The 27,688-nt window shown below is 29.0% G+C and overlaps 1 protein-coding gene across 1 annotated transcript in view; it reads left to right on the top strand.

Moving 5' to 3' along the window:
• The window catches only part of LOC103580770 (hemicentin-2), a 167,709-nt gene that overhangs the window by 34,391 nt on the left and 105,630 nt on the right, over nucleotides 1-27,688 (top strand). The window contains exon 3 of the mRNA XM_014441311.1: nucleotides 22,701-22,928. Coding sequence (XP_014296797.1) covers nucleotides 22,701-22,928 — 228 coding nt within the window. The remainder of the gene's footprint in view (nucleotides 1-22,700; nucleotides 22,929-27,688) is intronic.

The following is a 27,688-nucleotide window of genomic DNA, read 5'->3' as shown; positions in this document are numbered from 1 at the left end:
AGCATTGAATAAAAGTGATGAAATAACTCTTGAAATGTCAAAAAAATTTTTCTTATTTACCGGATACAATCGAAAATATTTTGGCATTAGAAAAAATCAAAATTCTTGTGACATCTTCTTACGGAAGCGCATTGGCGTTTCAAATATTAAAAAAATTAAAATAAATTTATAAGTCTAGATTATTATTATTGTTCATATTTTTAAAAAGTCCTGTTTTAGATCTAAAAGCGATTAAAAACAGACTAAAAATTTTATTAAATAAAGTCTGTTTTTGTCCTTAAAAACAATTGAACACAGACCATTAATTATAATAAAAAAGTTCGTTTTTAGTCTAAACCCGATTTGAAACAGACTAAATATCATATGAAAATAAGTCTGATTCTGGCCTAGATAAAGAATAGTACGGGCAAAAACATTAAATTCCTATATAAAATAAATACGATTTATAAACTTGAATTAAAGAAAAAATATTTGAATTTATCATTTATTTTAAAACAGTATATATATATACAATAGAATTATTTATATAAGAAGTCATATATACTAAAATAACTATTTTTTTGCCGTTTTAATTATATAATTATATATTTTCAAAGTATACAAACATGATATATAATATTATATGTTGGCATATATTCAAGTTATATGAACTCCATATATTGAAAATTATATTATAAACACATAAGTCATTTTATAATGTTAACATATAAGTTAATATATATTATCGACTTATAAAATTTAAAGTCTAAAAGGTTTATTCCAAGCCTATATCAAATTGTAAACCTAAAAAAGCTTAATTCAGTTTTTTTAAGTCAGAGCTGTAGATTGACATCCCCTGATTGAAACGCACACTTACATGTAAACATCTATATGGTCAGACCTACTCAATATGTGCTGAGATATCCGTTCTTTCTTTATTAATCTGTACCTTTATTTTCTTTCCTGAGTTAAATTGATAAATTGAATGTTCATTTTCCCGATTAAAAAAATATTTATATTATATATTTTTAAGTATATTATCCAATATATAATGCGATATGTTGGAAAAATATAATGAAAATTATTTTTTTTTATAGCAGTTACTATACTTAAAAATATATGTCTCGATTATATTTCATTATATTGGAATTTATAACCGGGAAATTATATTTTGAAAATATAATGCTCTATAATAAAATATATATTTTCTTTTATAGTTTCTGTTATAAGAAAAAATATACTTTCAAGTTATATGAATATTATATTCAAACATACATAAATTTTTGCCGTTTTATATAATTAAATATATTCGTACATAAAATAAAAATATACATCTTTTCATGCGGGTCGTATAGATCCGAAATATTATACTAAAAACTTTTAAATTAAAAATAATTATCTTGATGGCATTTAACAATAGGAACGACAAAATTTCAATTATAAAAACGCTTTGACTATAAATGACTGTATTTATGCTAAGAATGAAAACATTCCTTTTTTGTACAACACGTAAAGAATTGTAGAAGCTCTGAGAAGAAAAATTATTATTTTATAGTCGCAAAAAAAAAAAAACGATAAATAATTAATTATGTATGTTTGTATAGCTTCATTTTTGTTGTTTTCATTGTATCTAATTTAAAACAAGTATAATCTGAAACTCTTGTCCAACTTCGTGTACACTCTGGTTCCACATTTAGTATCACGTGGATGGTCACCAAAAGAAAATTGTTACGAGATTAAAGTACGATATTTATGGGAGGTATTAATGTGACCTGAAACAAAGTTATTCTTATACATGTATTTATGTGCATGTGATATTATATTGTATTATATTATATTCATATGTATATTCACACGAAAAGATAGTGTCAGTAATATACAAACAATGTGATTCCTGTTAATTCCGATAACACAGACTATATATGGAGTTTCTGCAGTTAAATTATATATTTTGTCGAGGAGATTAAAAAAGTTATGCTTCAAAGACGATTAGAGACTGGATTTATTCAATAATCCTACCATCAGAATCAATGAATATTTTTCATTGTCTGTGATATATGAGATAGACAAGGAAAGGTTGACGAAATATGACAAGGAAAAAAGAGTATACAATTTTGATTGTAGATAATACTGTGCATTGTGATAAATCGAGAGTAAATATGCTTTTTTAAAATAAATTGATGACAAGTACTGCAAATTAGTTTTAGGTATACCACTAATTAAATTAATGATATACTTGAGACAATTAATGCAGTGAATATCCACTGATTAATTTCAAGAGAGTGGATTCTATTTCTACCCGCATTCGCTCTGATCCAATGTTTTAATTCTGAAATAAATTTATCTTTGATAGAAATAGATTTTTCTATGAGAATTATATTTATTTTAATTGGCTCAGGTATTTCTATTTAAACATAATATGTACGGAACAAGAAAGTTTGGAAAATCTAAAAGTGACACCTCGAACGTTCATGTTACAATAAAATATATAAATTATTAATTTTCATTTTTAATGACAAAATTTTTTAATAAACATCTAGAAAGAAATTCGTCTTTTTTTTTTTAAATTTAGTTAACTCTATAACAGTTGGTAATAAAAAAAATTATCTGATGGTAAAGTAGAACCTTATAATATCAGCAAAGTTCGATGATAAAAAAAAAACATTCCCGATAAAATAAAAAATGGCTGCAGTGTGTGTTTGTTTACATGGTGCCGGTTTTAACAAAAATGATTTATTATAAAAAAAACGAGAAGGACTACAGTAGTGATTTTTGAAAAAGACCTTCTTTGCATAATTCTGAAGACACTGAAAAAAAAATAAAGTCATTTTGTCAAGCCGTTTACTAGATATCTGTGCCATAGACTTTTTTTGGACTACAGACTAACTGACGTCCACGAAACATATTTTTTATTGAACTTTTTTTTATTATAATACGTGTTGAACAACTTAATGAAAGTATCAGTCTTATTAATTAGTATTTCCTCTTCAGATTAATGTGCTTTATATACCATGTAAGTGTGATATGAAAATAATATATACAATTTAATGCGAAAAAATCGCATAACCTTGACAAGTCCGTTATAAAGCACAACCTCTTCGCTTCGCGTTCGAGGTGTGCAAAAAAAAAAATACAAGTTGAAGAAGGGGGCCAAACGGCCTGTTAAAAAATAAGGGCTTATATGTAATATAAATGTCAGCCCATTTTGCCCCACTTTCCCATAATAGGGGAAAAGGCGGAAAGTAGGTCCCTCAAAATTTTGAGTGCCTCGAATGATTTCTAGGTAAAATGGGCCTCTTCAATATTAGGGCCCCTTTACCCCCTCCTCTATTCCATAATTATGAAATGAAATTATATATTTTTAAAACGGAATTAAAAAAAAAATTAAAATTTTTGAATTTTGCAAAAACTCTAAGTTTTAAAAAAATGCGAAATTTTTTTTTCAACACTAATATCAAAAATTACAAAACTATTCTGTAACGATAACATGATATACAGACTTTATATCAACTATCAGCAGATACTATACAACGCAATAATGTATAAAATCTACGAAAATAATATATAATTTTTGGAGAGACTTTGTAATGTGAAAAAATATCATATGTTATCTGCAAATGTTATGGATCAAATTTTGAAGATTTCTTGCTGTCATTTTTATAAAACTGTTTTTCTCCGCGTATCTTTATATTATAAATAATAATTGCAGTTAGTCTAAGTAAGTAAGCAAGCAAACATATATGCTTCATTCAATGTGAGCGAGTTTAATCGGCGAGCAAACACTCAAAATTCGATGGAGAATTCGTTGGAGTATCATCTGGATGTCTTATTTACTATTGGCTCGAGTAACTCCTTGGACCGTATACCGGAAACAAGTAGGGATAACTCTTAGCTCGAGATCCCTCGAAAAAGATCACTTGTAAGCAGCAGAGATGGATTCTGAGAATAAAAAACAATGGAAGCACAAAAACAAAAACAAAAAATTATTAAAAGGAAAGGAAATGCGTATCAAATTGGCGTAAGTCCAGAAAAATCTACTGGATGGTGCAACGGTTCGCGCCATGAGGAGCCTACGAAAAAGCAAAAGCAAACTCTTAACCTTCTTATCGTCTTCGTCTAGCCAACTGACTCAACTCCTTCATCTTGAATGTGCCCAGAGGCTCTAAATGGAATTGGCGAAACGCCAGAGTCCCTGTGGTTAAGGAAAATAAGATTTTTCATTTGAAACGCGGAATTCACAAAGAGCTACTGCTATATAGCCTACCAGTGGATAAGTCTGAGATAAAAAATATTAAGGAAGGTGATACTCCAGCGAAATGGAATAATCCTGTCGACGACTTGAGTTTCTTTATAACATTTATTCGAAATTAATCAACGAGAAAAATTTATTCTAATCTTCTTTCATCTTTTTCGTGAGTTAATTTTTTTGTCAGCTAAAATTAGGATATTACTTTTTTAGTCTGCGATTTTTTTATTGTTTTTTTTTTTTTTATTGACCTTGTCAGGCTCTTATAAAAAATTCTAGTCGGGTTTTACACCGGTAGTGTTAAAAATTTAAACTCCAATTCATTCACACCAGAACGTGCACTCAAAATTTTTTGCAATGTGGTATTTATTCAACAACATGCATGCAAATACTAGCACTTAAATGATGAAAAAGTTGCTACATTGTTTTCGTATATATGATAGGATGTATTTCTATCTTGATATCGCAAATATTATCATAATAGATTGTAATGATCATTTTCAACAACGTCATGGTGCTGAAGTTTAAAATTACTATATTGTGACTTGCCATTTTAGATTGCAATGATCATAGAAATCTTGTCATGCACTTTGTGCAGCCGCTCCATAAGTTGTACTCGTACGTACATTTAATTCGATTAGTGTACTTAGTGTTATTGATTTGAATTTCACAGTAGAGTAGTACCGACTAGTCGGATTACTAATGAACACTATTGAAACCTAGTTAGCACTTATCACTTCCAGTAATATTCTAAGATTCACTAATCAGACAACTAATGATCACTAATGAAACACTATTCAACACTAATCACTTCTAATAGTACTGCCAGACTCAGCACTTGGAATACTAATGATCGCGAATACAACACTGTTGCAAGATTTATTAGTCAAAGTATTAATGAACACTAATACAACACTATTAACGCTAATTACTTCCAATAGTGTTGCAAGATTTCTTAGTCAATGAACACTAATAGAACATCATTCAAAACTAAACACTACCAATAGTGTTGCAAGACCCCTCACTACTGCGACTAATGAACACTAATAGAACATTATGCAAAACTAACCTCTTCCAACAGTGTTGCGAGATTCATTAGTCGAAGTGCTAATGAATACTAATACAACACTATTAACGCTAATTACTTCCAATAGTGTTGCAAGATTTCTTAGTCGATGAACACTAATAGAACATTATGCAAAACTAACCTCTTCCAACAGTGTTGCGAGATTCATTAGTCGAAGTGCTAATGAATACTAATACAACACTATTAACGCTAATTACTTCCAATAGTGTTGCAAGATTTCTTAGTCGATGAACACTAATAGAACATTATGCAAAACTAACCTCTTCCAACAGTGTTGCGAGATTCATTAGTCGAATTGCTAATGAACACTAATACAACACTATTAACGCTAATTACTTCCAATAGTGTTGCAAGATTTCTTAGTCGTTGAACACTAATAGAACATTATGCAAAACTAACCTCTTCCAACAGTGTTGCGAGATTCATTAGTCGAATTGCTAATGAATACTAATACAACACTATTAACGCTAATTACTTCCAATAATGTTGCAAGATTTCTTAGTCGATGAACACTAATAGAACATCATTCAAAACTAACCACTACCAATAGTGTTGCAAGACCCCTCACTACTGCGACTAATGAACACTAATAGAACATTATGCAAAACTAACCTCTTCCAACAGTGTTGCGAGATTCATTAGTCGAATTGCTAATGAACACTAATACAACACTATTAACGCTAATTACTTCCAATAGTGTTGCAAGATTTCTTAGTCGTTGAACACTAATAGAACATTATGCAAAACTAACCTCTTCCAACAGTGTTGCGAGATTCATTAGTCGAATTGCTAATGAATACTAATACAACACTATTAACGCTAATTACTTCCAATAATGTTGCAAGATTTCTTAGTCGATGAACACTAATAGAACATTATGCAAAACTAACCTCTTCCAACAGTGTTGCGAGATTCATTAGTCGAATTGCTAATGAACACTAATACAACACTATTAACGCTAATTACTTCCAATAGTGTTGCAAGATTTCTTAGTCGTTGAACACTAATAGAACATTATGCAAAACTAACCTCTTCCAACAGTGTTGCGAGATTCATTAGTCGAATTGCTAATGAATACTAATACAACACTATTAACGCTAATTACTTCCAATAATGTTGCAAGATTTCTTAGTCGATGAACACTAATAGAACATCATTCAAAACTAACCACTACCAATAGTGTTGCAAGACCCCTCACTACTGCGACTAATGAACACTAATAGAACATTATGCAAAACTAACCTCTTCCAACAGTGTTGCGAGATTCATTAGTCGAATTGCTAATGAACACTAATACAACACTATTAACGCTAATTACTTCCAATAGTGTTGCAAGATTTCTTAGTCGTTGAACACTAATAGAACATTATGCAAAACTAACCTCTTTCAACAGTGTTGCGAGATTCATTAGTCGAATTGCTAATGAATACTAATACAACACTTTTAACGCTAATTACTTCCAATAATGTTGCAAGATTTCTTAGTCGATGAACACTAATAGAACATCATTCAAAACTAACCACTACCAATAGTGTTGCAAGACCCCTCACTACTGCGACTAATGAACACTAATAGAACATTATGCAAAACTAACCTCTTCCAACAGTGTTGCGAGATTCATTAGTCGAATTGCTAATGAACACTAATACAACACTATTAACGCTAATTACTTCCAATAGTGTTGCAAGATTTCTTAGTCGTTGAACACTAATAGAACATTATGCAAAACTAACCTCTTCGAACAGTGTTGCGAGATTCATTAGTCGAATTGCTAATGAACACTAATACAACACTATTAACGCTAATTACTTCCAATAGTGTTGCAAGATTTCTTAGTCGTTGAACACTAATAGAACATTATGCAAAACTAACCTCTTCCAACAGTGTTGCGAGATTCATTAGTCGAATTGCTAATGAATACTAATACAACACTATTAACGCTAATTACTTCCAATAATGTTGCAAGATTTCTTAGTCGATGAACACTAATAGAACATCATTCAAAACTAACCACTACCAATAGTGTTGCAAGACCCCTCACTACTGCGACTAATGAACACTAATAGAACATTATGCAAAACTAACCTCTTCCAACAGTATTGCGAGATTCATTAGTCGAAGTACTAATGAAAACTAATACAACACCACCCAACACTAATCACATCCAATAGTACTGTAAGATTCACTAGTCAGAGTACTAATGGTTACTAATGATAACTAATAAAACAGTTATTAACCCTTTCCCGGCTCGGAGTATCGGTGAGTCTAGGTGTGAGTCATGTGGAGATAGAGCCAATGAAAGTCCGTCGTAAGTCTGTATGAGTAAAAATTTATATGTGGTAGTGTAGAGGAGCACCCTCTTTTACCATTTTCCGGCCCCCTCTCTAGAAAACAGACTATAGTTCTCTCCTTTTAAGAATAAGACGCACGATTCAAATTAAGAGTAGGGATTCAAGGACGACCGGGAAAGGGTTAATACTAATGAATCTTCAAAAGTGTTCATTAGTGTTCATTAGCTTTTTTCCGTAGGGGATAGCCTGCATTACTTAGGCTTTATCACTTCAATACACTCATAAAAAAAATGGTGTTAAAAATGGGACTAATTTCACACCACGTGGTATAAAAATGAAATAGCACGGATAAAAATCAGAAAAAAAAAATGTACTTCATGTAAAAAAATAAAAAAATTTAATGAACATTGTCTGAAGAAAATTCCAATTTTTCTATGTACTTATATGAATAATAATCTATGGTATACCCCGGTAACACTGGTAAAGAATATATACACACGCGGCGATGTTGTCTTAACACCACTTTCGGTATTGAATTTTAACAACGTTTTCGGTATTAAAATTCAACCCTGAACATTTTAACACCTACACCGCGTGGACACCCCGGTTTTTTTTACAGTGTAAGACTAGATCACTTCAATATGAACAGCTGCCTAATTTAAAAACACAGTAACTGACAAAAATGATATCTTTGAAATATGTTTTGAATCATGTCCACAAGACTCCACTCGAACTGAAAATACTAAAAAATCGATTTTGAAAAATTTGTCCTTTACCATGGTTTGAAATTGGGCAGCCGTGAAAATGAAACCAACAATTTTTTCATACATTTATCACCACACATCTATTATCAACGAAGTCACATCATTATGTTATTCCAATGCTAGAAAATTTGCTTTATTTCTTATCTATATTATTCTCTAACATTAAGCTCGAGGAAAATCAGTATTTTCGTTCTCTAAAATTCAATGTGTTCAGACTTAATATATGTTTAAATAAACAAACTATCAAATAAGCAATTTTGTCAGATTTCCCATGTTTTCCAAGTTTGCTAACTTTTTTCTCAGCCCCTCGATAAAAACTTTTCTATAAAAGCAGGTAATTTCATACAATTCTGCTGAATTTAGAAATGGAGTTCTGGTGATTGTAACAACTTTTTTTGCACATGTATAAACGGCAAGTAGTCTAAAAAAAAAAATAATTCTGTATAATTACTTAAAGTAAACCAAAAGTTCATTAAAATTAATAACTACTTATGTACACTTTTAGTTTATTTAAATATTAATGAATAAACAGAATTAAATAGGATTTATGTCGCTCAGCAGGTTTTAAAGTGACCATTACTAATAGATTATACGGTTATATGGTAACATTGTGAGCGCTTAAATTGTATTTGTGCGAGCACTGCTTCAAGTAGCAATAAAAGTGATACATGGTAGAGTTAAATACATCAGCGATTAAATTGATAAAATAACAATGACCATTTCCAATAGTGATTGCTATTTCAGAGAGTCATATAAATACGAAAAAAACCATGAATATTTTTTATTTTTTTTACAAATAAAAAAAAATATTTCGAGTAAATCTAAACTATCAATGAATAAAATTTTAAAAAAAATGTATTGATAAAACTTTAAAAAAAAAGGGAGCTACCCCTTGTGGCCGTTATGTGACCTGGGTGATGTATGGCTGTTAAGGATTAATTAGAAGCTAAATATCAGTAAAAAAAACTTTCGATAAATTTTTAGTCGATTTTATGCAAAATGATTTGTCACTAATTTTCCATGCAAGAAAAGTTCGTTCCATAAATGTTCCAAACAGTGAATTCTCCAAATTTGAGACAATTCCGAACTTTGAGTTGATCATTTTTTAAATATCAAAAAATTTTCCATCTTCAGACCGCAGTCTTAAAAAATTTTATTAAGAGTCACAAAACATTCATAACTCATTTTGAAATTTTTCTTTGACTTCCCGCTATAAAAATTGAAAATTTCCACTTCCAGCGACATCTTTGGAACGAATGAGCCGATTTGAACATTCTTGGCGGCGATCGGGAAGGATCTAAGACTTAGAACTGATTAGATTTTGAAGTCGATCGGTCGAGTAGTTTACAAGTTACCCAAAACTGTTTCTTTTTTTAAGTTTTTGTTGCATAACTCGTAAATCGCTCAACTGATTAGTTTCTAAGTTTAATCAAATCTAATTCTCAATAATCTCTTTTGATCGCTGCAGAACACGTCCAAATCGGTCGATTGGTTCCAATGACATCGTCGAACAAAAATTACTTATTTTCAGCGAAATGTATGTTTTTTGGTCCAATCGTTTCTTGACCTCAAAGAGCTTAAAAGTTTACCAATAGAAACGTTTCCGAGCTCTCCGAACAATGGTTTTTCAGATTGATTTTAAGTTCTTCAAACCTGCAAAACTTCGATAGTCTCAAATTTGGAAAATTCACGGTTAAGAACCTTTTTGGATCACTATTTGTAATTAACATTCACTGATTTATTTCAAAAGAGTAATCATTACAATGCAAGAATTGCTACGACCAGTAGCCCATTTTTGGTGATCAATTATCTAACAATTGTCTGGACAGTTTGTCAGACGATTTCTCAAACTATCATCATTAGTCAATGACTTAACTCGATTAATCCATTCGAGAAGGAGCGTTCAAAAAAAATTGCGTTTTAACACATTTTAACATCCATCCAAAAAAATCATAATTGATTTCGAAGATTTCAAAATTAGGCTGAAGTAAATAAATTTTCTTTTGTATAAAATTACAAACTTACACATTATCCGGAAGTTAAGAAATAAGTTAAAAGATTTTGTCAAGGATATAAGTTTCGATCTAAAAGTTACGGAATAAAAACACTGAAACAAAAAACGAAAAAAAATGAGTTTTTAATACGAGGATGTACTTTAATCTAAATTCGCTGTATGTGATGCAAGTTTTTGCATTTTTATTCAAATTCGATTGGCCATCTATTACGATAGGTCGACGTGTAACGAGAGACAGATAGCTCTTGGAACGAACTACTATATACTTTGTTCAGTTGCAGAAACGTGTAAAAAGAATAAAGAAGAGACCGATCGAAACCTGGCTTGAACTTTTGACAAATTTACATTTCCGATCCTCCGTTTTTTTGTTATTTTAAGTTGGAAATAGTGCCGTCTTTATTGCATTTACTTGAGTGTTGAGAAGAGAGTACTTTAACCTCACGACAAAAGTATTTGTCGATATCATGAATTTTTAATTTTGCACTCTGAGACAAATAATTTCTCAACTCAAAACAGTTACTCTAGCTATCGAAATTTTTGGTGTTTTAGTTGAAATTTTAAGAGACATGATTTAAATATAATGACGAATATTTTAACCAAGTTTATAAAATTATACTTTTGTGCTCAATATTTAATATACTTTTTTCCAATTTCATGTTTGTGAAAATTCCGGCGGAAAGAGAAAATAAAAAAAATTATTAAAGTTAAGTTTAGTGTGTATGCTCACGTATATTTACATATATATATATATATATATATATATATATATATTTATATGTGTGTGTTTGTACAAGTTACTTAAACCGCAGCACTGTACATCACAGACAAAAGTAATTGTTATTTCCTTCCGAGACCGGAAACTATGGCTCGTTGATTTGCGGTGCAAAGAGATTCCATACCCAGGATTCTTTATATTCCACCAATAACATCTTTACTTTTGTTCTGTACCAATAAATGTCACACTTCCATGTATTATTTAATGAATAAAAAATTTGTGATCAATTTTACGATACACTGAAGCAAAAATTAACTTTTTGTAAAAACAATGTTTTCTTAAGTGTGAATCAATAATAAGGTACCGGTGGGTAATAAGGTCTGAATAAGGGAGTTTTTTAATAGAATCGAAAATATTGCATTTAATTATCGAAATGTATCATTAATCGTCTTTAATCGTCATAATCGTCATGGATCTTCAGATTTCATCGTCCCAAATCATCAAACGACGATTTATTATTTTACGATTACAAACGATTAATGACGATTAAAATTTCAAATCGTCATGAATCTTCTTTAATATTCATTCGAAAAATTTGATCGTTTTTAATCATCAATTGACGATTTATGACGATCTAAAAGATTAAAACAGTTTTAATCGTCACAAATCGTTTTGTTTAATCAGGGTTAGCCATGATATGTAAAGAAGTGATGGTAATTTTTACCATAAACAAACAAAAAATTATACTTTTACAAAAACCATACGAATAGGCCTTATTTTACAACGGTAGGGTTAAACAAACTGGAATAATTCAACTATACTTATTAAAATTGGTATTAAAGATGAATCATCACTTAAATTTAGCAATAATACTTTTTAAGAGTCAGAAGACTAGATTGTTTTTTATAATTTCTTCTGCGCTACGACAGCATACACGAATAAAAAAGAATATTGAATATTCATAGGTAATAGTAAAAAGTGGAATCTGTTATCAATAATTAGTACAATTATGTGCTTAATGCAAAGTAGTTTACTAATTTTTGTAGATTCCTGAAAACTACTATTAATTATTTCAAAAAGTAACTAAATATTTTACTTTTAGGTATAATACGTGACTTATTAGTGAAAGTATTAATTTATGGCATAATCTATTAAAAAGTAATGATTGGTTAAATTAAGAATTAGTATCTTAGATACTGATTTTTCCGGCCGGATATCGCAAAAGTTACTAACTTTTATTTTATAAATTCGATATCACTGATCAATTATTAGCTTAAAATATCATTTATTCATCATTATAAATTAATTTACAATATACATAAATCGAATAAGTGGTAAATAATAAAATGAAAAATTAGTATACTAGGTACTGATTTTTTGCTCATAAAAATACCGAAAATTTTTAGCTCTTATTTTATAAATTTTATCCCATTGACTAATAATTAATATAGAATGTTATTTATTTGTTATTATAAATTAATTTATTATATACATATATCGAATAAGTGGTAAATAATAAAATGAAAAATTCGTATACTAGATCTTTATATATTAATATGTACGTTTACTAATTTTTCAGTTCCTCATTTTTTAAATTTTTCTATGTTTATTCGAATATTAATAACTGTAGATAGCATTTTATCGATTCTTTTTCATATTAATTTTAATCTACGAAATTACAAATTTTGCTCTTCTGTGTATCAAATTTGAATATAAATAATAGCCATTTTGTAATATATATAATGATTCTGGTTTGATATAAGTATACAAATATACTAATTTAAAGTCAAAAATAAACTACAAACTATGAAAATTTTGAGCATCATTTTTTTCCGTGTATGACGGATGACGAAATATAGAAGACAGGGACCGTGGTATCGGGATTCTATAAACTTGTCGTAACATCTCTATGCAAGACAATTCTACTAGAGTAGCCTTTAGCGGGGGCGATTATTTTAAATATCATTTCTGTCACTTAGGCCTTATTACCCGCGGGTACCTTATATTGCATCGTTAGGTCACTAACCTCCGGACCGTGCATATAACCCTACGACTCGTGCCGAAATCATTACTCGCCGGATAAAGACTATCTGAGTATCCTACTATGCATCATATTTCATTCAACCATTGCCTAATTTCCGCGATTAATGATAATTTGCGAAGCGAAGTTACATAAATATGTATTTTTTACGTAAATTTCAATTTTCTGAACAAATTTGATAAATTAATTAACATAAGTAACCCATTTATACTATTGACTAATAAATCTAATTACCCGAAGTAACTTTAAGCCGATCAATGCATGCACGTGAATTAATTTCGTGAATACACAATCAGGAGTTATGAACAAAAAGTAATACAAGTTGCAAATGTTGCATACAAATATTAAGTCTGTGTTTTATTTACCAACTCTATGGTTAATACAAGCACAAAAAAGAATCTGTTGTAGTACAAAAAACAAAAGCCTTACGTGAGCAAAATATCGATACCATTATAGTAGAAAATTTTAATTTATTTACTCTTCATAAAGTTGTTACATTCAAAGTGCTGAATGCGTGGTCTCAGTTTGTATATTGTTAAATACGAAGTAATACTAACAACAATGAATGTGAGATAATACTTTCGGATGTATTCATGAGAAATATATGAAAATAAATATGAATAATTTTTATAAGAACTATAATAAGTTGGAATGACGAATTATTTGTATCGAATCGAATTATCTATAAGTTTTCGGATCATTCAGAAATTTTTTTTGAATTACTTACTCTCCTAATCTGAATCAGTGAATATTTACTGATTATCAATGAATATTCACTAATGTGAATAGTCCCAAGTATATCAGTGCAAATCAGTAAAGTGTTACTGATTCATCCAACGGAAATCACTTCACTATTCTAATCAATAAAATTGTTACTGAATAAAATAGTGATCGTAACAGATGTAATTAGTCATAACTACTGATTCAGTTTTTGATGCGGAGAAAAATCAGTATTTATTGATTAGTGCACATTAAAAAATACAAAAATTTATATCATGATCATATATTAAGCCGTTGATGAAAATAGAATCAACATATACAAGTTTTTCGATCAAATGCGTTCTCCATTCTGTAACCAAGTGGTATTTCTTCAGGCTCTACATTCACTGCATTCTTTTGATACATCGATTTGTTGATTTAAATTCTTCAATCCATCAAATGGGTTTTGAAAGTCAAATTTATTTAATAAGTCTTCCATTTCAATATCATCAAGTAATTGTCTGTTAAATTATAATAATTTTCCATTAAAAATGATTGTAAACATTTATCTGAAAACAATAATGATATTTATTTATAAACATAAAATAATTAATAAGACAATTTCAGGTTATGCATTACCTAAGATGTAAATCAACCGCATACACAAAAACATTTCAGAATTATTCTACTCATATTCAATTAAGACAAATAAATAAGTTTTATTATAGTATATCGCGTGCCAAAAAGTAAAAGGGCGTATACCAATGTATGCGCCCTTTTACCTTTGCAAAGGTAAAAGGGCGCATAAATTTTTTTTTCATCGCCAATTGATTAGTAAACATTTTCTACGCTTGAAAATCACATATTGTTTTTCCAAAGGTAAAAGGGCGTATGTCTTTAATTATGCGCCCTTTTAGCTTTAGGAATTTGAAAATTTTGTGACCAAAAGGTAAAAGGGCGTATAAATTTTTTTTCTAAAAAATTTATTAAAAAGCTTAGCCGAAGTCTAAAAATGAAAAAAAAAAAAAAAAAAAAAAAATGCTGCAAATTGTATGAATGTTATTTTATTTCACAGTTAATTATTAGAGTTTATAATAGTATTTTAAAATTCTTATACTAAATTGAAAAAAAAAAAAAAAAAAAGCAGAAATAACCGGTTCATTTAGGTATGATTCCTATACCCTCTTCCTCCGTGTCTGTCGCACGTACTTTGGATTTTTTTTTTTTTTTTTTTTCCATATATTCTGATTCATGACGGATCCATAATCCAAAACACTGATTAAAGAAAAAGTCAATAAATTTTTATTTTTTATAGTCGTTATGAAAATTTTTTATTCAATTGAAAATTTGATATTTTCATTTTATTTTTTTTTTTTTTTTCAGTTATTTTATTTTTAATAAATTAAAAAAAAAAGTGTAGGAGGAGTGTTTTTTCATCTAACTTGTCTTGTGAAATTATTTGTCAGTATTTTGTATTAAAACTAGAATTTTTTTTTATGCGCCCTTTTACCTTTAGGCACTACTTTTCAAAAGGTAAAAGGGCGTGTGTCTTAAGATACGCCCTTTCAGCTCAAGGATGCCCAAATTTTTTTTTTGCAGATCTTTGCGTTTCGAAAAATTTCAAAGCTAATGGCAAAATAAAATTTTTTTATACGTCCTTTCAGCATAATTCCCTACTAACCTGTAGCAATACGCCCGTTTACCTTTTGGCACGCGATATAAATTATGAATTAACTTTTGGTTGTTATAATATTTTAAACTTAACGTAATAATAGTGTAATATAAATTATAATCTTTGATTGTAACTTGCAAACAACCTCTGTCTAACGAACAAGCTCCCAAGTATAGATGGCACTCTTTACTGCCATGAAGCTAAATTCACTGATTAGTCACTAAATTGAATCGAAGCTACTGATCTTTCAATAAATTTTGTAGCTACTGAAAAATCAGTAAAAGTTTTACTGATTCAGTTTAAGAGAGTTAAAATGTAATATATTTTCCAATAAGTCAAATTTCGTCAGAGGTATCCTTTACGGAAAAACCAATAAACACTTCTGAACACTATTGAAAATTGAATAGTGTTGATAAGTATTTTATTAGTGGTCATTAATATCCATTAACACTCATAATAGTTAAGTCAAAAGCAAATCCTTATAATTCTCCCATGGCTATCATTTCAACAAGGTTGAGTGGAAATGAAAAAGTTGACGAGCCTCAAGGTTAAAAAAAAAGTCTTTCTTTTTTGTAAGTTAACGACATTATTGTTTTCCACACGGAAAAATATCGAAGCCTCACGAAAACTATTTCCGTATACTCGTAAATTCCCACCGTTATTTTTCACAAGATAAACATCGTTAAGTACCCTTATCTTAGGTATTTTTCCTCACATAATGAATGAACATTTAATTCCCACATTATAAATTCATTAAATACAAAGTAAGAAGTGGAAGAGAGATAAAAGAAACAGCTAACAAAATGATACTTCAATAGCCTGCTGAAAACATTACTCATGATTAGAAGTTGATAAAATTTTCTCTAACTTTCTTGCCAAGACTAGGCAATTTTAATTTTAAAAGACATTTAACTTTAAAAAAAATAAAAGACAAACATCTGACTAACTTTACAAGGGTTCATTTACTAGCCCATAGAATTATAGTGAACTATAAATAATCAGCTCGTTTCTGCAAAAGAAGTGTTTTGACTGACATTATAAACTTCAATTTGTATTTTTTTTCGCACACCTCAAACGCGAAGCGGAAAGGTTGTACTTTATTACGGACTTGTCAAGGTCACGCGATTTTTTCGCATTAAACTGTATATATTATTTTCATATCACACTTACACGTTATAAAAAGCACATTAATCTACAGAGGAAACACTAATTAATAAGACTGATACTTTCATTAAGTTGTCCGACACGTATTATAATAAAAAAAAGTTCAATAAAAAATATGTTTCGTGGACGTCAGTTAGTCTGTAGTCCAAAAAAAGTCTATGGCACAGATATCTAGTAAACGGCTTGACAAAATGACTTTATTTTTTTTTCAGTGTCTTCAGAATTATGCAAAAAAGGTCCTTTTCAAAAATCACTACTGTAGTCCTTCTCGTTTTTTTTATAATAAATAATTTCTGTTAAAACCGGCGCCATGTAAACAAACACTCACTGCAGCCATTTTTTTATTTTATCGGGAATGTCTTTTTTTATCATCGAACTTTGCTGATATCATAAAGTTCTACTTTACCATCAGATAATTTTTTTTTATTGCCAACTGTCATAGAATTCACTAAATTAAAAAAAAAAAAGACGAATTTCTTTCTAGATGTTTATTAAAAAAATTTGTCATTAAAAATGAAAATTAATAATTTATATATTTTACTGTAACATGAACGTTCGAGGTGTGTACTTTTGAATTTTCCAAATTTTACTTACTTTTTTTTTTTTTTTTACTTATTATCTCACAATAATTTTCACTAATTTAATTAAGGTTAAAAGTTATTTTAGTGAGAAATCCACTTTTGTTCGGGTGGCCGCGTGTTACATATATATATTTTTTTTAATATTTTCAATAATATTTGCATATCCACACCTTGACCAGGAAAAATGCGTCCAATAATTTCAATTTGTATACATTTGAGAGTAAAAAAAAAAATATCAATAATAAAGTTTGTATAAAAATTTAGTGACCCAATATCTTGAAAAACATATTTGGGTTGAGACACTTTGTGAACACAAATTATGTAAATTTTTAACATGACGGTTATGTGAGACTATTTTATACTTGGTGGAAGAGAACATGCACGGCAAATGTCTGAATAAATAACATGAATTGCCATAACACTTCTAAAATATTTAATATCATTTTATGACAAACAATTGGTATCGGCATATTTTGCAATAATTTTTAAATTTAAAAAAAAGGATGATGTTGTGAAAATAAACAAAACCTTGATAAATATTTTGTTAGGTTATAAATTGAAAGCTAAAGTACATGACTATCTTAAAAAGCTAAAGAATACGATATTTTCAATAATATTTTTTCAGACTTTGTGCAAGATATTACAATGACTTTTTTTAAAACTTTTATTTGAAGCTTATAGAATACAAAAATATTCAAGTTTTTTTTTATTTTAATTCTTAACAACTATCCAGGAGGTGTCAAAGTAGAGGACAATAAAGTGGTGTCCCACGACAGACAGTTAATTTCAGGATTGGTGAATTTGAAACAAAAAAAAAAAAAACGACATTTTCAAAAGAAAGGTCTCTTACGTGACAATTTGACACAATTTGCTAGGGATGGGTGATGTTAGCAAAAAAAATCGACATTGGCCTATCGATTTTTGAAATTTTCCACTATCGAACCATCGATGTTTCGACAAAAATATCGAAACATCGATTGTAGACATCGATGTTGAAAATGCGCGCGAAAATTTAAAAAAGTTATAATTACAGCTAAATTTGACATAAAAAAGAAATCATTTTAAATTATTACTAATTATAATCTAATCATCAATAATTAATAATCATAAAAATATACTTTTAGGAAAGTTAAATTATTTATTCATCAATCAATAATTTACTATTAAGACGCGTTTTCATTTTTTTCTCTATTCGCACTCAACTGGATAAATGGTACTATCTCTGTTGCACTTGTACATTAAATAGGAACTTTGTCCAAGCTTTTCTCGTAAACAAATGGAAGTTATCAAAAAATTCAAGTGCACTTCGCTAGTTCATACAGTAAAGCATCGGGTCTGTGTCTTTATTTTGCGTTTAGAGCTTTTATTTCAGAGAAAAGCTGGGACAAAATTATCTGAAAACCGTTCTTAAAAACAAATTTATTATTAAATTTAATATTGTCATATATTTTGTCAAGGTACTTACGAGGTACATGTAAAATGATTATATCATTTCCAGCCATTTGAAATATTTATGTTCATAAAAATATTTGAAATAATTTATAAATATTAATTTATAGGTTTTCAATCATTGAAAGCTTTTAAAATCCTTCAAATAAAAATGCAACGAAACTTGAGGTTAGTCAATAGTCGAAACTTGCAAAAAAATGGGACACAATTCCTTATTGGTTGAAACTGAGGCTCGCTCATAGCGCGCTATTTAAATTTCTAGTAGAAATTTATTTCAATATCAATGGTTCATTATTTTACATCGAACATCGATGTTTAAAAAAAAAAAAAATCGAACAAAGAAATCGATGTTTCCCGAAAAAATCATCGATAGTTGAACATCGATGTATACCGCCAATCCCTACAATTTGCCAAAAGTAAAAAATGGCGGATGTTTAAAATAAGTTGAAAAAATATCTCTGTTTTTTAATATTCTCTGCTAAAAAAAAATTTTATAATAAGTTTTTGTTTGGCAACATATGGTAAAATGGTATAAAATCGAACAAAGCAAGACCAAATTCATTGAAATCAGCCCAGTAGTTTCAGAGATTAACTATCTTCCATTTCAAAAAAAGCGGTTTTGAGAAAAATGCGTTTAAAGTTTTTACTTGCAAGTTTAGAGTGTTGGAAGCGCGCCCACACTTTCACTAATTTCTCTATGTTAGAATTCAAATTTACAAAAAAAAACTTTGGGAGCGATTTCTAAAAGTATAAAGATTGAGAAAATGCAAAAAACTGATTTTTGGAAATTTATCAGGTGATCAAGAACCCTGAGTATACTGAGAAATAAGTATGTGTCAAATTAACAGATCATTTGACGATCGGACAATATATACAGGTTGGATGTTAAACATGATATTAATTAATGGTGTAAGATATATCAATGCCCTGTTCATTCGCATATCAATGTACACTACCCAAGTGACATGGTATTATTCCCGTCTTAGTTACCATCCTTATCATTGATTTCAGTACGTGACTTGTGGCTTCAATATAACATTACTATTGGTAATCGATAAATCCAACTACCAAATCACAAAAGCACCTAATTATTCAATCAAACACTTAAAATTTTTCGTACTTATACAATGGTTAAAAATAACCCGTCTTGACATTCTTTATGTGTCAAATTGACTCTTTAATTATATTCCTTGAATAATTTCTACTGATTCACTTTTTTTTGCTACGAAATTTTTCGAAAGTTACTTATTTAGGATCAATATAATGCTAATGTTAATTCATTAAAGTAATACATGAAACCCGTTGAATTTACTCAGGTCACGTATCAGAAATATTGTCTGCCCTTTTTATGGGAAAAGTAAAATACTTTATTTATGTATGCACTATAAAAAAAAACGACCGGTGTATAAGTTTACGCTATCCAGGTGTAAAATTACATTAAATAATGCTATAAAGCAAAACACACATCTACAAACACCCACACAAACAAACAAACACACACACGCACACACACACACACACACACACACACACACACACACACACACACACACACACACACACACACACACACACACACACACACACACACACACACACACACATATATACATGCGGGAATATATATGTGGAGCATTATTAAATTCAACCTTGAAAAGGCCATTCGGCAGCCGAAATGGAAGTAGATTTTTCATTATTTATTAAATTATTTAAATCTGTAAGGTAGGCGGTGGCGTTTAAAAATTCATCTAAAGCTTATGAGATAAATTATATTTATGCTTGTCAATTTTAAAAAAATACTTTATGCATACTTTAATGTTGAGATTTTAAAAGTGTTACACGGCAGGAATCAAAATTGGAACAGTTACATGAATTTATTAAAAAGTGGAAAAACGAATGCAACAGCTAAATTTCAATAAATAAATAGGTAATTGTCGTTGAATATAAAAAAAATACTACTGAATTATGAAGCTCATTAGATAAGCTACATAAAAATATTAACAAGATTCAACTATTATGTATTATTTGAAAGTTATTAAATGAGAAAGTAAAAAAAAATATTTTTTTCTATTTTGCTGAAAATTTTGAAATTCATCAAAGTATTAGAAAAAATTATCTAAAGAGTAAGCAACATAGTTTAAATTAAAGCAAATCGAATGAACATGAAGATTCAATCACCAAAAATAGATTATCTCTTTAGGATCAAAAGTTATTTAAAGATAAATCAAGAAAAGTTGAATTTTTTGAAAAATTAAAAAATCTTTAAATGACTACAACTTTTAAACTTTTCGACCGATTTAGCTCAGCTTCGAACTGAACCGAGCTCTTTAGCTAAAGAGTATGTAAAAAAAATTTCATTAAGATCGGTACAGAATTGTGGACGCTATCGTGGGAGAACCGCGCGTTATATCGTATACATATATATATATATATATATATATATATATATATATATATATATATATATATATATATATAAACTTTTTCACCAATAGTATTTTTGGAACCTACTTGACTCAAATAGATACAAAATGTTAAAATTTTTGTAAAGCTGCGTCATGAGGATAAATACAACAGTTAAATTTTTATAAAATCTACTAAAAACTGTGTTACAATAACATCGTAGTAGTGTTAAAAACAAAAAAAAAGTATTTTTTAAGTATCAGAAGTCGAATTATATTTCAAAGACTAAAAAAAATTTTTCATTGTTTCAATAATGCATGATACGTCAGATTCACCAATTTATCGAACAACGAAAATAATATTTGTTCACAATGACATGTAATGTGATTCATCTATAAAACATGGGAAAAAGTGCGGATCGAAAAATTTGACTTTATTTTATTCTCACTAAATTGAAATTAAACTAATTGGTCTGTCTTTAATTTTTTATACAAATTGTAAGCTGTTTTGGAACAAAAGACGATTGAAAACAGATTAATAAAAATAATAGACAGTAAAAGTCTGATTGTGGTCTGGATAAAAGTAAAAGAAAGCAATATACAGTCGGACTTCGTTACTAGACTATCATCCTGTCTTTTTTATAAACCGGACATCGCAATAGTTTGAGAGAGAATCTAATAGTCTTATACCGAGGTCCTACTATATTATGAGTAAAAGATTTAATTTTGATCTAGAAGTGACCAAAACCAGCCTAAAAATGATTGAAAACAAGCCTGAAAATAAATCGCTTATTTTATAGGTTATAAAATTGCTTTTATCTCAATTAACGATAATTTCATAATTTTAATAGATCATTATTATTATTATTTTGTTTTGTAAATCTTAAAGCACTTAAACTTGTAACCTCATAATCCGATCTGCGTTAATTTATTCCACATGTACTCAGTTTTAACACCGATTATATAACACTGCTAAATAGCACCTTTACACCGAATTTATTTTGACACCACAACAGAGTTAAAATGTTCATTTTTAACCCCGCTTTTTTCCACACTTAGGACGCAATTGCGAAAGAGGTTGCGCTCTATAATCGACTCGTTGCAAAATCCAGATTTTTTTTTACACTACAGCATTTTCATAATATTCGAATATCAATTACTTCCATATATAGGCGAGTTTACATTTAAGATTTATTAAAATTTTTGGTTAGATTGTAACAAATTTTTCTTAATTAATGAAAGTTTTTTGTTATCGATATATTCCACAAGCAAATCATGTTGAAATAACTGAAAAATTTTTTATGAAAATCATTCGAACACGCGAGAACCAACTATGATAGTGTTACTTATTTTCTAACCTAAATTATTTTTAATAATAATTCAATCGATAATATTGGAAATATTTTTTACCGTATTTATCGAGAAAAAAGATTTGGAATTTATAAAAAGAATTTTTAGTATTACATTGATAAATTTGACGTAATAATTTTCTGGATATGGGTTACGATTAACTGATTACTCTCTAATTCTGAAAGATATGTGCTTAGTAAAATTACCTAATGTAACAGATATCTCAAATACCATATATTTTGACAGGTAAACCAAAACCCCAAGTTCTGTGGTACCTCGAAAACCGAATGATTGACGCAACGTATGAAGAACGTGAAGTCCAGGGACCAACGGGAGATATTAATTTCATTACTCTAAACCGTATTACGCTAAAAGATCTAACTCGAAGCCAACATCATGCTAAATTGACGTGCAAAGCCAATAATACCCATCTAGCTGAACCACCATCGACTACAGTTATTATCGAACTTTTAAGTAAGTATAATACCTTATTAATATTTCACTAATACAATTATTGATCAATATTCAATACTATCTAATAGACATTGCCAAAATATATAATCATAATGATCCATAATATAGTTCATTGCAACATTAAGTTGAAAAAATATGTAGAGAAAGAGTGAGAACGCTTAGAAAATAATCGATTTCTGCGCATTCGAATTAGCAGAATCTTAGTTTTTTAGGTTCCATTTGAAGTAAATATACGAAATTTCTAATTACCATCAAATTATTTTATTGGTATCGTGTTTATCAATAAAAGAGTAATCGTATAACGGTCGATTGTCACCACGTGGTCTTCATCCACCGTTATTTTTCTTAACCAGGAGTAATGGCCAAGACCAGGCACTCTGTGATGGCCGACAAATGTCTTCGTTGATCATTTTTCGGAATTCTTCCTGAGCAATTTTCAATTTGTCGGGCGAAAGGTCCAGCTTTGCCAGCAACGTGTAGAGCAGGTGTTGCTCGGATGTGGTGTAGTACGCCATTGAGTGTTTTCTCTTCTTATTGTTGGGTGGACCAGGCCAGGTGATATCAACGAGCTATCATCGCAGTTTCGTATAGACGAAAACGTTATCAACAGCCTTGTTTTATTCAATGCTGTCGTTGCGTGTAAATAACCAGATGACAAACCAGTAATGTCGTTCCGTAAGAATTTGCGTTTGAGGTCGACTAACAAATCAAAATGATCCAAGAGATCTTTCCTAAATATCAGTTTAGTGACATCGAACAATAAAATTCAGCTTAAAGTCGATGCAGTCCAACATTGAGCGTCTGTGATAAGTCATCACTGTTGACAAACCATAAGTTTCAATAATCCTGCCGTTTGCGGCAGAAAGCTGATAACCTATGGGTATTGCTTACGACTTCATCAAGCCGTGTAGAAAAACTAATAGATCAAAGCCAGTATTTACGAGAAATTTGGTCTCGGTTTGGTCTACAGTAGTCAAATTTTTTCACTTTTCGAGGGCAAGTGTCGATATTCTCTGGACCGTGTATTCGGATGTTGTTCCTGGGTAATCATTTCGTTATACTCGGCAATCAATAGTGCAAGCTGTTTGCGCATAGTAGCGATTTCCTCTGTGGTGGATACGTATATGATGAAATATAAAATATAAAAATGATATTTCAAATACGGAAATCATCTGCACAAACACTTATTTTAATTTATGTTTTTCCACGAATCCAGCGATGACCCAGCACTCAGGAATGTTCAGCTGATTCTCTGGCTTAGTCTTAGTCCTCTAGGGTATTTTTGGTGACTTGACGATCGAAGAATGTAACACGACAAATTTATGTAACAAATAACGTATTACAGTAAAAATAAAAATGGTAATTAAATATAAAGCAAGAATGCGTGTGCTTAGTCTCACTCATAAGCGCTTAATCTATAAAATCCCATATGTATAGGATGAAAAAAATATGGTATAAAACCGATAATAATCGATCCGGTTACAAACGTTGCCGAATAAATTATCGATTGCACTTAAATTTATGGATGCCTGCTATTTTGATACGGATTAACATATTGATACGTTTAAAAAACGAGGGTTCTTATCACCCTAAAAAATTTATACATGTATGTACATATATTTCATATATTTTAGGGTGAATCGAGTGAAATGAGGAAGTTGAGAAATAATGCATTTTTTTTTACTTTTAATACGCTCGCTCTTTTACTTTTTGTTTCTTTCTAACAAAAATAAACCAAGTTTTTGAAGCTTAAAAAAAAAATTCTCAAGCACAATGCGATACTTCCAAAACAATAGAAAAAGTTATTCGTCATACTTTTAATAAAATTGATAAAATAAACCGATTAAGCGGTTCAGTACGAGATTTATTTATTGGTGATTATCAATCTGTATGGAAAAACAATATATGGTTAAAAAATATAAAATCATATATGTTTGCAACAAAAAAATATATGATATAGTATATTGTATATTATAAAAAATCATATAGCGATTTTGGCCGATTTAATATAAAATTATATATAATAGTAAATATATGTAATCCATATATGTAACTTATATTTTTTACATGAAGCTATATATACATTTACATTTACCTTATAATATACTGTATTGATATATTTCCTTTTATATTCAAAAAATATAAAATTTTTATATGAAATGAAAAATATGATAGCATATAATTCATATTTTATATGCCACCATATATTTCCTTTGATATATTTTAGCATATATCTTATTTAGTGTATGTATATGTACATGGGTATATCATATATTTGCATCAAATTAATTAATTTTGAAAATTTTATCTGCAATTTAAAGAGTATATTAAAATTTAGATCTAATTCAATTAGAGTTGGTCATACAAATAAGAAACTTTTTCTTCCATACATAATATAAATATATATTTTTATATATGATCAAAGTATATTTTTCGTATATGATAGAAATATATATTTTTATGCATGAAAAAAATATAGTTTTCGTATATGACAAGAATATATATTTTCATATATGATAAAAATATATTTTTTGTATGCGATCGACATATATATTTCATATATGCTAAATATATACGGACTCGTATATAATGAATATTATATTTTTTAATATAAATAAAAAATATATCAGAAAATATAGTTAAATTGGCCACTTATATTTTCTGATATTTATCATATATTTTAACCATATATGATATTTTCATACGGGAAAGCACCTGGCGCCCAACTTAAAAATAATTTGAACGATAACCCAAACAATAATTCATGTCGTATTCTGTTGGCTACTGATCCATAAGAGTCCCGAAAAAATATGGTTGCAGTATATAAGTGAATATATACAGTAATTTTTGAATAAATACGTCAATGGCAATCTTTCTCCGAGCTATAAATTGCTTTCAGATCAAAATAAATAAAAAAAAAGTAACAATTCTGTGCGATATTTAATTCGCTTGTGCGAAATTGAAACATTTTTCATAGATTTGCCGAACTGAAAATCGGATATCGGTGTTATGCGGACACGTATTGGCTAAGAGTGATGGGAATGTCAAAAACCAATCAAAGCTTTTGCAATTGATAACATTAATAACGTGCAACCGGCTGGTCGCATTGCCAGAAAGTTAAGAATGTAAAAAAATGATATAAAAGCACTTTCAGATATATATATATATATATACATATATATCTATCCATGTAACATATATGTGCTAGCGTTTATATATACGTCCATATTTATGTTAAAAAAAGGTATAGAATATCGAGAAAAGAATTAATCTACATTGGAATGTGTATACATATTTTTCTCTGTCTATATATATCTATATATATATAGATTTCAATATTGAGATATTAAATTTAATGTAATGTTTTGTATTGGACTGATAGTCACGTTGTCCATATAGCGACGTGATTTACGGTTAACTACATACTATTGCTGAAAATATAATAAATAAATTGACGATGCAATCGGACTAAGCGAGAAAATTGTTCGGTTGGCAAAGCATTCCAAAGTAAATTTCTCAAATGTAAATATAAATATATATATATACCGTAAGCTTTATGTGTAAATTTAAAAATTTATGTTTATATATTTTTAAACAATGCATAAATTTTTAAGCTGAGGTCAAAGTATTTTAACATAGAAAATATATTCGAAAATAGGAATGGGCGATGTACGTCGATGTTTTTTTCGGGAAACATCAATTTTTTTTGGAAGTCGAAGTATCGATGTTCGATGTAATTTAATGAACTATCAAAATCGAAATAAATTTCTACTAGAAATTCAAATAGTGCGCTACGAGCGAGCCTCAATTTCAACCAATAAGGAATTGTGTCCCATTTTTTTGCAAGTTTTAACTATTGACTAACTTCAAGTTTCGTTGCATTTTTATTTGAAGGATTTTAAAAGCTTTCAATCATTGAAAATCTATAAATTAATATTTATAAATTATTTCAAATATTTTTATGAACATAAATATTTCAAATGGCTGGAAATGATGTAATCATTTTACATGTACCTCGTAAGTACCTAGACAAAGTATATGACAATATTAAATTTAATAATAAATTTGTTTTTAAGAACGGTTTTCAGATAATTTTGTCTCAGCTTTTCTCTGAAATAAAAGCTCTAAACGCAAAATAAAGACACAGACCCGATGCTTTACTCTATGAACTAGCGAAGTGCACTTGAATTTTTTGATAACTTCCATTTGTTTACGAGAAAAGCTTGGACAAAGTTCCTATTTAATGTACAAGTGCAACAGAGATAGTACCATTTATCCAGTTGAGTGCGAATAGAGAAAAAAATGAAAACGCGTCTTAATAGTAAATTATTGATTGATGAAGAAATTATTTAACTTTCCTAAAAGTATATTTTTATGATTAGTAATTATTGATGATTAGATTATAATTAGTAATAATTTAAAATTATTTCTTTTTTATGTTAAATTTAGTTGTAATTATAAGTTTTTCAAATTTTCGCGCGCATTTTTAACATTAACGTCTACAATCGATGTTTCGATATTTTTGTCAAAACATCGATAGTTCGATAGTGAAAAATTTCGAAAATCGATAATCCGATGTCGATTTTCTTTGCTAACATCGCCTATCCCTATTCCAAAATAAATAAAAAATTGACGTTCCAAAAAAGTAAAAAGTAATACATAAATTATACAATGCCTTGGATTTATTTGAACATTAAATACATATATGCTCCGAGACCTGGTCTTTACTTTCAAAATAACTGGTGTGTGTATTTATTTGA

This window comes from Microplitis demolitor, chromosome 8, assembly GCF_026212275.2.
Source record: "Microplitis demolitor isolate Queensland-Clemson2020A chromosome 8, iyMicDemo2.1a, whole genome shotgun sequence".
Taxonomy (NCBI): Eukaryota; Metazoa; Arthropoda; class Insecta; order Hymenoptera; family Braconidae; genus Microplitis; species Microplitis demolitor.
Note: the sequence above shows the minus strand (reverse complement) of the source record. Positions and strands in the feature narration are given on the sequence as shown.